At 45.8% G+C, this 14323-nt stretch overlaps 1 protein-coding gene across 1 annotated transcript in view; it reads right to left on the bottom strand.

The window, feature by feature from the left end:
* Positions 1–855: 855 nt before the first annotated feature.
* The window catches only part of LOC112911892 (polycystin-1-like protein 2), an 87608-nt gene continuing 74140 nt past the window's right edge, over positions 856–14323 (bottom strand). The window contains exons 36-42 of the mRNA XM_072731966.1: positions 12789–12922; positions 11113–11240; positions 8535–8695; positions 4786–4996; positions 3176–3277; positions 2488–2619; positions 856–966 (exon numbers count right to left, since the gene is read on the bottom strand). Of these exons, the coding sequence (XP_072588067.1) occupies positions 856–966; positions 2488–2619; positions 3176–3277; positions 4786–4996; positions 8535–8695; positions 11113–11240; positions 12789–12922 (979 nt within the window). The remainder of the gene's footprint in view (positions 967–2487; positions 2620–3175; positions 3278–4785; positions 4997–8534; positions 8696–11112; positions 11241–12788; positions 12923–14323) is intronic.

Below are 14323 nucleotides of genomic sequence, written 5' to 3'. Positions count from 1 at the left end.
ATGACGAGACAATTTGTAAGACGAGGAAAAGAGGGGCGCCTGGGTGGCTCAGCTGATTAAGTGCCTTCAGCTTGGGAGCCTTGGGACCAAACCCTGCATCAGGCTTCCTGTCCAGTAAGGTGTCTACTTCTCTCTCTACCCTTCACCCCCCCTCATGCTCTCTCTCAAATAAATAAAATATTAAAAAAAAAGAAGAAGAAGAAAACCAGGACAGATACAAAGGAGAAGGCCATGTGATGACACAGAGATTAGAATGTCTATAAGCCAAGGAACACCAAAGGACACTAGAGCTGGAAGAGAAGACTGTTCTCCAGAGTCTTCAGAGAGAGGATGTCCCCCCCTTGACACCTTGATTTGGGGCTCTAGCTTCCAAAACAGAGAATGTAAATTTCTGTTGTTTTAAGCCAACTAGTTTGTGGTACTTTGTTCCGGCAACTGTAGCCAACTTCTCTAACAGCCATTAACATCTCTTGGATAGATTTTGAGAAACCCTGAACTGGAATCATTCAGAACCAACCCCTGACCAACCAAGAAGATTAAATAGTCTATAGAGATGATTTTTACCCAAACTCCAGACAATATTTGTTTTATTTCTAGAAGGAAATACATTTGAACAAACAGTCTATCACAGTAGTGGTAATTGCATGTATCTGTATATATATTTATTTTTTTCACTTGTCAGACTTGGTGACTTTTCTATGCACACGGGAGAACATACAGAGAGACTATAGAATCACCAGTAAGCATAGGTCCAAGGCTCTGGCCATCTTCCTTCTAAAGATGCTCATGTGTGCATGAAGAGTTTGAACTTTGAGCGCAGCTGATGCAGGTGGAGGGGGCCCCCACCTCTGATGGCTACTTGGGCTGCTCACTGCTGCTTCCAGGCTCCTCTCTTTTACGTTTAATAGCCAAGAAACCGAGTATTTTCATCAGTAACAAATCGACAATCTCTCCTTCTTCCGACAGCTGAAGAGGGGGAAAGAAAGCCCATGTGACATACCTAGAACCATCCTCTTTGGGGGCTTTTCTTTCTAAGGTGAAACCATGGCTTTATTGTCCAATTAGGTCTCTGCCAAAGTCACTTCACTCTTTAGAGTCTTTTTTTCTTTTCTTTTCTTTTTTCTTTTTTTTTGTAGAGATTCTCCCTTTTCTGGGAATTCCAAGAGTGTGTGCTCCCACTTATTCCCCAGGAAGTTCCTTTTTTCCCTCTGATGAGAATAATAAAATTCCTTCTACCACCCCCAGCAGAGGCTCTTACAAATTTATGTACAAAGAACCTTGTGCATTGCTGCTGGAAATATGAAACAGTGCAGCTGCTTTGCAAAGTAGTTTGCCACAGCTTCTCAAAATTTAAACTAGTTACCATATGACTTGTTGCAATAAATCTCTAATCCCAAGAAACACCTGGTGGGTCAGTGGTTGAGTGTTTGCCTTCGGCTCAGGTCATGATCCCAGGGTCCTGGGATTGAGTCCTACATCAGGCTCCCTGCAGGGAGCCTGCTTTTCCCTCTGCTTATATCTCTGCCTCTCTCTTTGTGTCTCTCATGAATAAATAAAATCTTTAAAGGAAAAATTTCTAAGCCCAAGATGGAGCTGGTCCTGCCTGGTGTGCCATGTCAGCAAACTGAAGTTTACAGAACTTTGTGTCCCTATAAATGCTCCCCTGCCCAAAATGCAGTATACCAGGCTAGCCAGGACCGAAACACCAAGCCACTTCTGGGGTCTATACTTCTTTTCTTTTTTTTTTTTTTTAAATATTTTTTTGAATTTTTATTTATTTATGATAGGCACACAGTGAGAGAGAGAGAGGCAGAGACACAGGCAGAGGGAGAAGCAGGCTCCATGCACCAGGAGCCTGACGTGGGATTCGATCCCGGGTCTCCAGGATCGCGCCCTGGGCCAAAGGCAGGCGCCAAACCGCTGCGCCACCCAGGGATCCCTATACTTCTTTTCTATCTTACTCCAAACAAGGTTGACTCTGTGGCTCCAGCCAATCAGATCTTTTAAAAAAAATTTTTCTCTTCCTTGTTCTCTATTCTTTATCCTATAAAAGCTTCTTGCCTTCCACCCTGTTTGTACTTCTCTGAATGGAGACTGTCTACTTCATGAAGTGTTAAAGTTTGTATCACTTAAGTTATCTGCTTTAATAATTTTTAACAGGTTCTCTGCTTCAGCTGTATATTGCAATCACATGGGAAGATATCAAAAATACCAGAGCTTGACTCATTCACCCAGAGATTCTAATGTACACGCAGGGCTGAGAATCACTGGACTGCCACCTTGGAAATCAGGAGACCCAATTCTGGTCTGTCCTTCATTTGCTTGTAGTCTCAAGAAGTAATTCCCTCCTTCTGGACCTGTTTCCCCTCCTATGAAATGAGGGCTTTGGGCTACAGTGTCTCTCAAATCCCCTTTATGTCTAATGCTATTCAGTATCTTCCTAGTTCAAGGTCAGGGACTGTTGAAAAATAGGCCAGAGGGACTCACCTGATCATTTTTTTGCTCCTCATTGAAGGCCACCAGAATGACAGAGATAAATAGATTCAGCACCACAAATGTCATGAAAATGATGCAGGACCCAATCAGGAAGGAGCCAAGCACTGGGCTGTAGTCCAGGACCTGTCAGGAAGAAAGCCGGAGTCATCCCCAGGAGTCCTGTGTCTTAGCAATCACTTCCCCATAGGCACTCTCAGAGGGGAAACTGGTTCCCAGACTAGGCAGAGATTGGAACCAGGAGGGTCCCCTGCCGGATGGCAGCTGAAAGTATGGGCAGTCCATAAGGAGCTACCAGGAGAGGGAAAAGCCAACACCCCCTACTCCCTACTGCTACCATTTTCAAATATGGCTACCATTTCTGGCTAGGGCCGGGAACATTCCCTTCTAGATTCCTCCCAGCTCAGCCCTCTCCTGAGTAGCCAGTACCTGATGTTCTCTAGTAAGCAGGGTCCCCGGGGCAAGCTACAGCCCTAGTATGGACGTGCCTGCCTAGAGGAAGGGGAACTTTCCTTTGTTCCCTGTTCATTGTTCAAAGCTGCCCTGTGCTTGCCAGGCCATGGACCCAAGGGGCAACATCTACCCAGGAGGAGGCACTTGAGGAGGGTGCTTTTTCTAACTTTCACAAAGGCTTGGTATACATGGTAGTGTCCATATCCCTCACCCCACCATACCCCATTACCTCCTCGTAGTTAAAGATTCCGAGCTGAAGGCTGATCATTGTTTCTGCTGCATCAAAGAGGGTTTTGTAGGAATGGAGTTTCCAACCAAATATTAAGTTTGACTGTTATGGAAAGAGTCCTCATGAACACAGAAGGAAACCAAGTGACCTCCCCACCCCAGCCCCGATGCCTGTTTGACAGTAGAGTCAGTGTCCTGGGTCAGCCATATCCTTGGCCTGGCAAAGCCGTCTGTCCTTACAGGGGCTTGCAAGTGGGTGTGTGTACATACCCAGCTCTGTTAGGGGTGTGTATGCACCTCTGGGGCTCAGGCATCACGCACTAGGCACTGGGGCTCAGGCATCACACACTTGTGTTCACTCAGATGGTTGCTCTAAGCCTCAAGGATGAAACTGGGCTCTTTGAGGCCCTAACCTCTTTGCTCTGGGGCCATTGGGTTGGATGACAAGAGGCTTCTGTCTGGGCAGGGCTTTCCCCACCGCCACTGTATTTCCTCCTTAGCACAGCATCCTTCCCCCCAAAGATTTCTGCTATTGTGTCAGGGAGGCCCAGCACTCCCTTGGCTCTGAGTTAGTGACTTCTGGTCCCAGGGGACACTGCAGTGTCCCTGCAGCTCCTGCACTGCAGATCAAGGACTGAATAAATCCACATGAATTAAGGGGTCAGGTGGAGTATTTTTGATAAAACCAGACTCCAGCTTTTTAGTATATACCCTCCACCACTGCGTCAATGCACCTCACCCCATTTCTAAGGGTGAGAGAGGAAGATGGAGTAGGGTCAGAGATTAGGGAGTCAGGGTTGAGATTATAGGGACAGGAAAAGGATGAGGAATGGAAGGAGAGGCTTAGACAGGGAGTGGGGACCAGAATAAGAGGGATCATCAGGTTGTGTGGAGGTCAGGGATGGTGGAAAGTGAGATTGGAGGGGTTGGGGTAGAGAGTGGGTCAGGATTGAGGGGAGGGTCACAGAGGAGTGGGAGCCATGGTATAATGGAGAATGTGGACTTGGAGAGGATGGAGGGTATAATTAGATAGAGATTAAGATGTAGTAGAAGGCGTTTGTTTCCCACATTAATTGATAATAAAAGAGTTGACAGTGCCATGTTTTTTTCATTCACAAAGGAGTTGTGATTGCTAAAATGCTTTCAGTGTCCAGGGACTGAATGGAATGATTTTTGGCCCTACTAAGTTCATGCCCCAAGTGTAAGGCATCAGGCAGTGACATGGCCTGTGGATGCATCTGTCCTCACAATTCATCTCCACATCCCCCCACAAAGGGAATATTCTGTGCATGTCTGAACAATTGGGATGTCAAGAGAACTGTTATATCCAGGTAGGATCTAGATACAGAAAAGAATCCTTTATTGGAGGTAGTTGGCCCTTTTAGTCTTAGAGATTATTCCTCCTCACTCTTACCTAACTGAGGTCTCCAGCCTTTGCCATGTGGGGTGGCCAGTTTATGAGCTCCAGCTAAAAAGCCTTGGACTCAGAAGATCCATCATCTCCCTCAGGTACCAAAATCTTCTTAACCCTAACCCTCAACTCCCCACCACTGAAAAGCCTTTGCTTCCAAGGAGACCAGCCCTGACGGTTTTACCAAAGGGACGACTCACCGCAATGGAGTAAGCCAGAAGCATGATGAGGATGACGATGATAAACCCCGAAATGTCCCCCCAAGCACGGCGCAGGGCTGATGTGATCATGTTCATTTTGGGGTTCAACCTGAGCAGATGCCAAAGCTTCACTGTGGACAGCAGTACCAGGAAGGCAATGATGTACCCAAGGGCAGCATCAGCCGCTGCTGTCTCACTGAAACTGATCCCCCTGTGGGACCAAAAGGGGAGACGGGATCTCAGAGACTATGAGTAGCTCACCCAGAGCTCATTTGGGATCAATTGAGCCCAGGATGCAGGATTAGATTTATGATGATCTCAGAGGCCCATCACGTCCCACAGTAGGTCTAGGAGGTAGAACTGGTCCAATTCCCACAGCTAGGTGATGATGAACTGGTGATGATGGTGATGGTGGGGATGATGGTTATGATATGAATGATGATGATAATGAGGGAGGTGATAGTGGTGATAATGATAGGGGTGATGCTGGTGGTGAGGATGATGGTGAAGATAATAAGGAAGATGGTGGGATGATGCCTCTGACAGGTATGATGATGTTGATGGTAGTCATGGGACCATTACCTAGCATTTTTGGTTTATGGCTGAAGAGCTTTGGAAGAATGGGAAAGGAGGAATCCTTCCAGCATCAAGAAGATAGAAGTGAGGGCATTCTGTGAGCCTCTCTTCCTGGTTTGGGGTCCCTAGGTGCCACATCCTCCCTCACACTTGTCTGAGTGTATATCTTCCTTTGAAAGAACAATGGAAGTACCATTTAATTTCTGTGCCAAGTAAGGGCCTAATGAACCTCAACTGCCCTGTCTCATTTGACCTCCAAGACCACTGGATAAGGTTAAGTACTGCTGTCTCTACAGATATGGACTAAGATTGGCACAAGGTCACAGAGCTAGTGACATAACTAGTGGTAGAAGAATAAGAGTTGGAATCCAGGCATGTCTAATCCCAAAGTCTGGGTCCTTCCTGCCCTTCCATCCTACCCTTCATTCCCTTTGTACCTTTGTGCTTTTAATTCAGTCTTAATATTGGTGTGTTGTTAAAATGTCATAGAATCAAGGATGCCTGAGAGGCTCAGTCCGTTAAGCATCTCACTCTTGTTCTCAGCTCAGGTCTTGATCTCAGGGTCGTGAGGTTAAGCCCTGTGTTGGGCTCCACACTGAACATGGAGCCTACTTAAAAATAAATAAATAAAATGGAATGCAGGATTCCTGTATATAGACCTATATATATCTAGTGACATGGATAGAGAACAGGCTATTGTTACAGGATTTCCTTTTCTTTGGTGCCCATGGTTCTTGGTCATGCTGGTTCGAAGAGTGAAGAGGTAGACCAGATAAAAAAGTGGTGGGCAGCAAATCAAAGTTTATTGAGCAATAGTAAAGTGATAGTACAAAGTTCCTGAAGAGGGAGGGAACCTGAGAGGCTTGACACCAGAATTTCTAAGCCTCCGGGTTTTTATGGGCTTGTTGGCTGGGTTCTTGTAATCTGATTAACCCTCCCTGAGCCTGTCATCCAATCAGGCTTTTGTTACCCATCATTGTGAAAGGGTGGAGGGCTCCTTCCAGGGTGGTGTAAAATCCTTTTAAGGGTGGTTTTCTCTTAGGGCAGGGCCCCTTGTCTCTGCCTGCCTTTCTTCCAACTATCCATCATTACGGAACAGAATTATATGATCTCTAGTTTTTATGTGTGTGTGTTTTTAAAGATTTTATTTATTTATTGGAGAGAGAGTGAGTGAGACAGAGCACACGCCAGGGGAGGGGCAGATGCAGAGGGAGGAGCAGACACTTCACTGTGCAGGGAGCCCAATGCAGGACTCTATCCCAGAACCCTGTGATCCTGACCTGAGCGGAAGGCAGATGCTTAACCGACTGAGCCACCCAGGTGCCCTGATCTTAGGTTTGTAAAAGCATTAAGTGCCTGAATGAAAGTTATCCTTCTACCTAATCTCATGCCTTCCAGCATTATCCTTCCCTTTGAGCAGACTGGGGCTGCTGGATGGATTGCTGCTTCCTCCTTTGGCTCCTGTGGCACCTTTCTCCTGCCTCATTTAAAACATCTAACGCTCTTATACCATTTAGAGCTTAGGGTTTGTGAGCTAAATGAGCCAGCAATAGGGTGGGAGGTTAGGAATGCAGAGTTCAAATTAAAGGCCTTGTATTTCCATTTCCAAATTGTGTGACCTCGGACAGACATCTTTTCTGAGCCTCAATTTCCTTCTCTGTAAGAAATGGATGTTGATCTTTTAAAAGTTTTGGGAAGATTAAAGCAGATGAGATAATATTGTTAAAGTGGTGTTTTTATAACTGTATAACATCCAACAATAAATAAATGTTATCCGTATCAATAAAGTCAGTGAATGAGTCAAGAAACACAATGGTTTAATGGAAGGGTTGGGATCCTAGAGTCACACAAGCTAGGTATTTGGGGTTTAAAAAAAATTTTTTTTTAAGATTTTATTTTTAAGTAATCTCTGCAGCCAACATGGGGCTCAAACTCATGATCTTAGGAGTCATATGTTCTACTGACTGAGCCAGCCAGCTACCCCTTAAAGATTTAATTATTAAGTAATCTCGAGCCAAGAGGCTCAAACTTACAACCCCAGAGTCAAAAGTTGCACATTCTGCTGACTGAGTCCCTCACGTAAGCTAGGTTTAAATTACTTCTCTGCCACCTTTTAGCCGTGTGACCATGGGGATGTTACCTCTGTGAGCTTCAATATCTTTATTTGTAAAATGGAGTAGTGATAATGTAAGCAGAAAGAGTTTAGGGAACCCCAGAAACAGAAAGACAGACCTAGCTTTCCTGACAAAGGAAGTCATCTTAAGCCCCCACCCACCTTGAGAATGAATGTAAGAATAAAACAGCCATTATCAGGCTGGGAGATAGTCTGATCCTATCAGGGGCAGTCAGTAATAAAACAAAGCCAAGATAGACCTGATGTGCATTCTTGAGTTCTCTGCAGGATCTAAACCCCCTTGAGTACTCAGATACCAAACCAACTGAAGCCAGAGAATTGATAATGATGACCTTTGCCTTCCTAGTAACTTTGACCAGGACTCAGTTACCCCAAGGTGACTTCTGCCTCAATTCCGTGCCGTATTTCCCATTGTGTGCACAAGGCCTCGATGAATATGTATTGATCCTTACCTTAAAACCTCCCTAATTTTGTTGTTTGGGGAGACAATGCTTTGGGAAAGATCTTCAGTGTTCTCCTTTACTTGTTGCAAGTAAAATCCTTCCTTTTCCTGCTCTTTTTGCTTGGTCATATCTTTTGGCTCAACACCCACCAAGAGGCAAACCCACAATTGGATAGCAATAGCGTCTACCACGATGTTGAGTTCTTGCAAGCATCTGAGAAGCTAGTGCATCATGACCAGCAGAGTAGACACTTTGTAAATGGTAGCAGATGTGTCCACACTGGTGGGCTACATCTTTTGGGAGGGAACCTTAACAGCATGTCCCATGGTTTTATGTTTGGGTCAGATTTGCAAAAAAGTAAGAAATTGTTCTATTTTGTCTTCAAAAAGCCCTTTCCAACTGTATATGTGTCAGGCCCCAAACCTGAATCTAAGTGGTAGTTATAGTTCCTTTTTTAAAGAGTGACCCCGATCCTCTAAGGATCAGTAAGATTTCAAAAGCTGCCCTCCGTCCCCCACCCCCCCAGACCCTGGGGCCATGGAGCTGGAGGAAGCAGGTCTAGTGTGGGAGTTGAGGGCTGAGGCAGAGCCACTTACTCCTCCCCGTGGCTCCTGTAGTGCTGGATGTCCCGTTCTGCCAGGATGGCCCTCTTCACAAACATTGCCAGGGCACTCCAACTGGCTAGGATGATGGTCAGCTCCAGAAGATTCCACTTGCTATGGAAATAGCACCACTTCTGTTTTCTCATGAGCTTGCCCTGGGAAAGGAGCTGGAGGTTCTGCCAAATGCTGTACCCAGAACTGTGCCTCCCCATCCCTTCCACCATGACTCTCCGAACCACCCCAGATGACCCTCCAGCAGGGGCCTACTGTCTCCTGGAGAGGCTTCTCAAAGCCCTAGCCCCACGTGCATGGAGTGCCTGGAGCCTCTCCCCAGCCTTGTGCACAGACTGGTTATGAAAGCAGCCATCTGCTTTCATAACCAACTTGGGCTGCAGAATTTTGGAGGTACATAAGAGTAAATACAGAATCTGATAAGAAAAACATTTAATTATTTCTGATGCAAAAAATTGGGGAATGGGAAAGACCCTTCCACCCTTTCTTTCATAGAGCACTATGTATACATAGAGCACTATGTAATTGTATATTCTTTCTCTGCCCTTTTGAGATGTATGTAAATCCTTTTTGAAAGTTAAACTAGCCTCAGGTATGTTTTTCTAAAGGACCTGGAAGCTTTCTCTTTGAAGTGCTATCATGAATCATGAAGGGAGATAGTTGGGTGACAGGCACTGAGGGGGGCACTTGACTGAATGAGCACTGGGTGTTATACTATATGTTGGCAAATTGAACTCCAATAAAATATATATATAAAAGAAGGGAGATAGTTCCATTCACTCTCAGTTTCCCTGGGAGGGTAGGAGCCAAATGGTAGGCACCTACCTCCAGGTTGCAAAATTACTTCCTATTGTGAACATGTACATTTATTTTTCCTTTTAATAAAGGCAGTTGGCAAACACAAGTGGCAGCCCCAATTACCAGGTGAATTTAGGGTAGACTAGTGGGACAGATGCTGCCGTAAATCCTCTTGAGGATTAATTAGTGTTTATTTTAAGAATGAATATGTAATGAGTCTTATTTGCCTGGCAATATGCAAGGGTGAGATTCCTTTCTGTCTTTGGAATCTGCTAGCAGATTTCCTGGGATGTGCATCACATTGTAGTGATGCTGACTCTATAAGAAACATTGTTTTCTTCGGAGGCAGTGGGGTTGTTTTTGAGGGGAGGGAGTTATTGTTTAATGGGTCCAGTTTCAGTTTTGTAAGAGGAAAAAAATTCTGGAGATGGCTGGTGATGATGGTTGCATGACAATGTGAATGTACATAATGCCACTGAGCTGTACATTTTAAAATGTTTAAAGTGGTGAATTTTATGTTATGTATATTTAGCTACCGCTATTAAAAAGAAATAATTTTGTTAAAGTCATTTTTTTTTTCTTTGTGGATAGATAGGTTTTCTAGATTGGCAGATTTTATATTTAACCTTGTTTCCACATCAGGTGTCACAAGTCAAAGGAATTATGCTATGCAAGTTCTAGGCTTCCCTCCATTTTTCCCTCCCACTAAAGAGAAGCTTCTGTGGTCATTTCCTTCCACCTCCCTACTCTTGGCTGCTTAGAGACTAAGTTTGCCTCCATTATAAAGGGATGGAGAAAGGGGGGATGATTTTAAGAAGTGGCATTTTTAGAAAGATTTATGGGCTTTGCAAAGAAGCGTTGTGGGGGCATGTACAATCCAGAGGGTAGGATGGCGTTGGGTGGTGGATGGTCCTCCTTTGATGTTAGTAGGTGGTTATTTGATGACTGTTCCCTGTTGGGTTGGCATTGGTGACACTCGGAGACCCCATGGGATCCAGATTTTATGAGTCTGATGGTGCCACAGAGGGGTTGAGTGTCAAGTTCAGGGGTCAGACTCTCTGGGTTCAATTTTGGCCTTGAATAAATTCTTCATGTCTCTGGACTTCAGCTTCCTACTCTGTGAAATGAAGCCAATAGCACCTTTCTCCTGGTATTAAAAGAGAAAAGCCATGCAAGGTTTTTTGCGTAATGCCTATCACGTGGTGAAAACACTCAAGATATCATCCTCACTTTCGAGTGGCTGTGGCTGTTAAGCAGGGGTTGGGATGCCCTCTTAAGATGTCTGATTTGCATTTTTGTTATGGGGAGGGGTGAGAGCATATACCAAGCTTTAGATGAGTTCCCAGCTTCCTCAAACCACCAACATTGTCAACATCTGCACCTTCATTTTGCAACATGGTGTCATTTAAAGGTGGCAAAAGGGATTTTTTCCTAATTCCCAGGGACCACAGGTGAACCACCGGCTGTGGGCACAGCCACCTATCTCCTTTCTCACCTTTGACATTTTTTGGAATCTCTCATTTCCTCTCCCTACCTCGCCCAGGAAAGACTACCCTCTGAGTCTCAGTTCCTGAGAAATACTAAAAGCTGGTCCCTGAGCTGGTCCCTCAGGACTACAGACGGACCAAAAGGGTGCCATGGCAAGAGGGTAGCAGAATGTTTCCCTCTCCCTTCTTTAGGCCTCACTTTGGGGAAGCTGTGTGAGAGGGGACAGGCACACATTGCCGCCTCCATCCCCATGGAGTCATAGTCCACCCCTCACCTGCACAATCATGTAGTAGAGAAGAAACAGGAGGTAGATGGCCTCTGCTGCTACCACGAAGGGGTGCCAGCCGTCAGTGAAGGGGTACAGGCGCAGGCTCTGCAGGTTCGCATGTGGGAAGAAGGTTCCTGGGAAGCAAAACATGTTCTCACTCCTGGTTACCTGACCACTCAGAGCCACCACTTCTGACTGGAAGTCATCAGTGGCATGATGTAAGCTCAGACCCTTCTGAGGGCTGGCCAGAGCAGAAGAGCAGATAAAGACCCTTCTGACCCACAGACTCAAGGGACTGGACACATAGTGGGTGCCAAAGACCATGGACATATGAGAGGAGATGCAGGGAGCTGCACTGGAAGAGCCACTCCCTATACTCTGCATCTGGTGTCAGCCATTCGTGCACTTGGTTACCTCCAGCCAAAGCACACTCACCCACTTAACATTAATTTACTCAAGGCTGGTTCAGCTAAAGAGGGTTCACTGAAGATCAATTCATCTATTGACCAATATGCCTAAAATTCAGCCTTTTTTTTGGATCATCTTTCATCCATTTCTGTGTCTTTTCTTTTGGGGGGTGGTATTGTAAAGATGTTTTAGTGATTATTAAAAAAAAACAAAACAGTTTGATAAGGCTACTGCCTCTGAAGACAAAGTCAACCCAAGAATGGCAGAATGGAGAGACAGAAACAACCTGGGTCCTTGCTGACATCAATGGACTGCTTGAACCAACCAGACCTGAAACCCACCCTCACTTCTCATTTGTAGAAACACATAATTTAATCAGAGGTGTTTGGGGACAGGCTGTTTAATTGGTCCTTAAGAGCCACAAAGGTGGCAAAATGCAGTAGAGGAGCACAAGGATACAAAATAACTGCCTTCCCACCAAAGGATTTGAAAGAAGCTCTTAACAGTGGCCAATAATCATGGAAGTTGAAGGCCTTTTATTTTTCACTTTACAGTGTTCTGAAATTTAAAGAACTATATGCATGTATTAGTTTTATTAAAAATGTAATTGGATACTAAAAGTTGCTTAATATTTAAAGGAGAGGTGGTTGACTTTGGGGAAAATTAATTATTAGCTGAGGAAGCTTTAGGTAGTATTTTCCATAGATTTTGATAGGGGTAAAAGAGGCCAGAGGCAGGAAGTGGGAAGAGAAGTGGAACAGAACACAAAATACTGGAGTACATTACATGTAGTGAAGGGAAATATTTTTGAAGCTTTTGTCTCAGTTATATATATTTGTGTGTTAGAATATGATGTGAAATGTACTTTGTACTGTAGGTTTGAGGTACAAGTTGTAAAATGCTGTTTTAAGTGAAATTATCTATTACCAGTTCGCCCCCTCCCCAGCCTTTCTCTGCCAGCCTCCCAACCCACATTCCCCAGACTGGGTAGCTCAAGATGATAAGCTGCCTTCAGACTGCAACTGGGTTCTCTCTGGGTATCTTGAGAGACAGTCTAGAGAGAAGTGGAGGCAACTAGGAATAAGAGTGGAACAGCCCTGGAGCCTGGCCTTTAGGTGCCTACGGAGAACCAAGATCCACCCCCCAAACAACCATTGGCCCCAGAACTCTGGCCCGGGGCAGCAAGGCCCAGCCTGGTCAGGAGCTCTGGCCCAGAGGGAGGGGTGTCTGTCTTCCAGAACACTGTAGATGAGGTCACAGGCAAGGCTGCCCACCCAGGGCGCTAGTCTCCAGGGTCAGAGTGATGATGCAGAACAGGTTCACGTTGGCATTGTAGACAGTAAACTCCACAAAAACAGCTCTGGTCAGGCTGTCCAGCCAGGTGTTGTCAAAGAGGTACTGGAGAATTCTGTAGGAAGAGGGATATTTAGCGACATCTCCATCTATAGCGGCTCCCTCCCCCCTCTGCCCAGGAGGAGGCCAGGGTTTCCTACAGAAATGTATCCCTCGGGATCCCTGGGTGGCGCAGCGGTTTAGCGCCTGCCTTTGGCCCAGGGCGCGATCCTAGAGACCCGGGATCGAATCCCACGTCGGGCTCCCGGTGCATGGAGCCTGCTTCTCCCTCTGCCTGTGTCTCTGCCTCTCTCTCTCTCTCTCTCTGTGACTATCATAAATTAAAAAAAAAAAAAAAAAGAAAAGAAATGTATCCCTCTGGCTCTGCTTCATGCCCTGGACCATAAGGCCTTAGGGCTGCCCTTGCAAGTGATCATAGTTTCCCACTAATGGTGCACTGTCATGGCACCCATGGTCTCCTGGACGTTAGAGCAGAGGTCCTCAAAGTGTGTCCCCATACTGCCAGCATCCACATCTGGAAACTTCGTAGAAATGCAGATTCTCAGTCCCCACCCCAAGTCTCCTGAAACAAACTCCTCTGAGGATGGGGCCTGGGGATTTGTGTTTTGATGAGCCTTCCCAGGGATTGTGATGCCTTTTAAAGTTTGAGGATCACCATGTGAGAGGAACCACATAGAAAATCAGGGGCTTAGGCAGACAGCAGTAGCAGCAGTTGAGACCCCTCTTGGGTTGGCAGTTCATATGAGACCAGTTTCTGGAGGTCTGCCCACTGGTGTGGAAAGAGTATATGCTGGAAGAACTGGGGTTCAAATCCTGACTGCCTCATGGGGAAGCTAATAGCCTCTCTAGGACTCAGTTTCCTCAACTGCAATGGTGTTAACTCCAGTGCCTTGGGAACATTGTGAAGAGAAAATGCAATAGTGTGTGTGTGTGTGTGTGTGTGTGTGTGTGTGTGTGTGTGTGTAAAAGTGACAGCTGTTATTACTGGCAGCAATAGTGATGGGCCTGTTTTAAAATATGCCCCTTCCCATTGGGTCTATGTTCCTGCTTGGAGTATAAAAGAGATAATACCTATTGTTGCAAGTGGCAGGAAAACACCTCTTATGCTGAAATGGACTATTCCTGTCCTGTCCTTAATCCCAGGGGACCCCTGCCAGTTGTTCTCCCCAGGAGTTTGTTACCTGTGTCCCTTGGTGTTATGATAATAGAGTGGAGAAGACTGAGGTGCATATGGGCTCACTACCTTGCCTGGGGCCACCCAGCTAACTAACAGGAGCAATGCCAGGGTTTCACGCCTAGGGCTCTCTAGCCCTAGAGTGTGCTGGGAGAGGCAGTCTGCATGGGCTCTGGATATCCATGCACAATCATGTTGGGTATTCCAGGAATGCAAGGTCCTGGCTGGGCTTTACCCAAGGCATTTGCTGAAGCTGTGTTTGTAGTGAGCAAGCTCGGGGGA

Source organism: Vulpes vulpes, chromosome 12 (assembly GCF_048418805.1).
Source record: "Vulpes vulpes isolate BD-2025 chromosome 12, VulVul3, whole genome shotgun sequence".
In the NCBI taxonomy this organism is placed as follows: Eukaryota; Metazoa; Chordata; class Mammalia; order Carnivora; family Canidae; genus Vulpes; species Vulpes vulpes.
The sequence above is the reverse complement of the archived record's forward strand: the minus strand, read 5'-3'. Positions and strand labels throughout refer to the sequence as shown.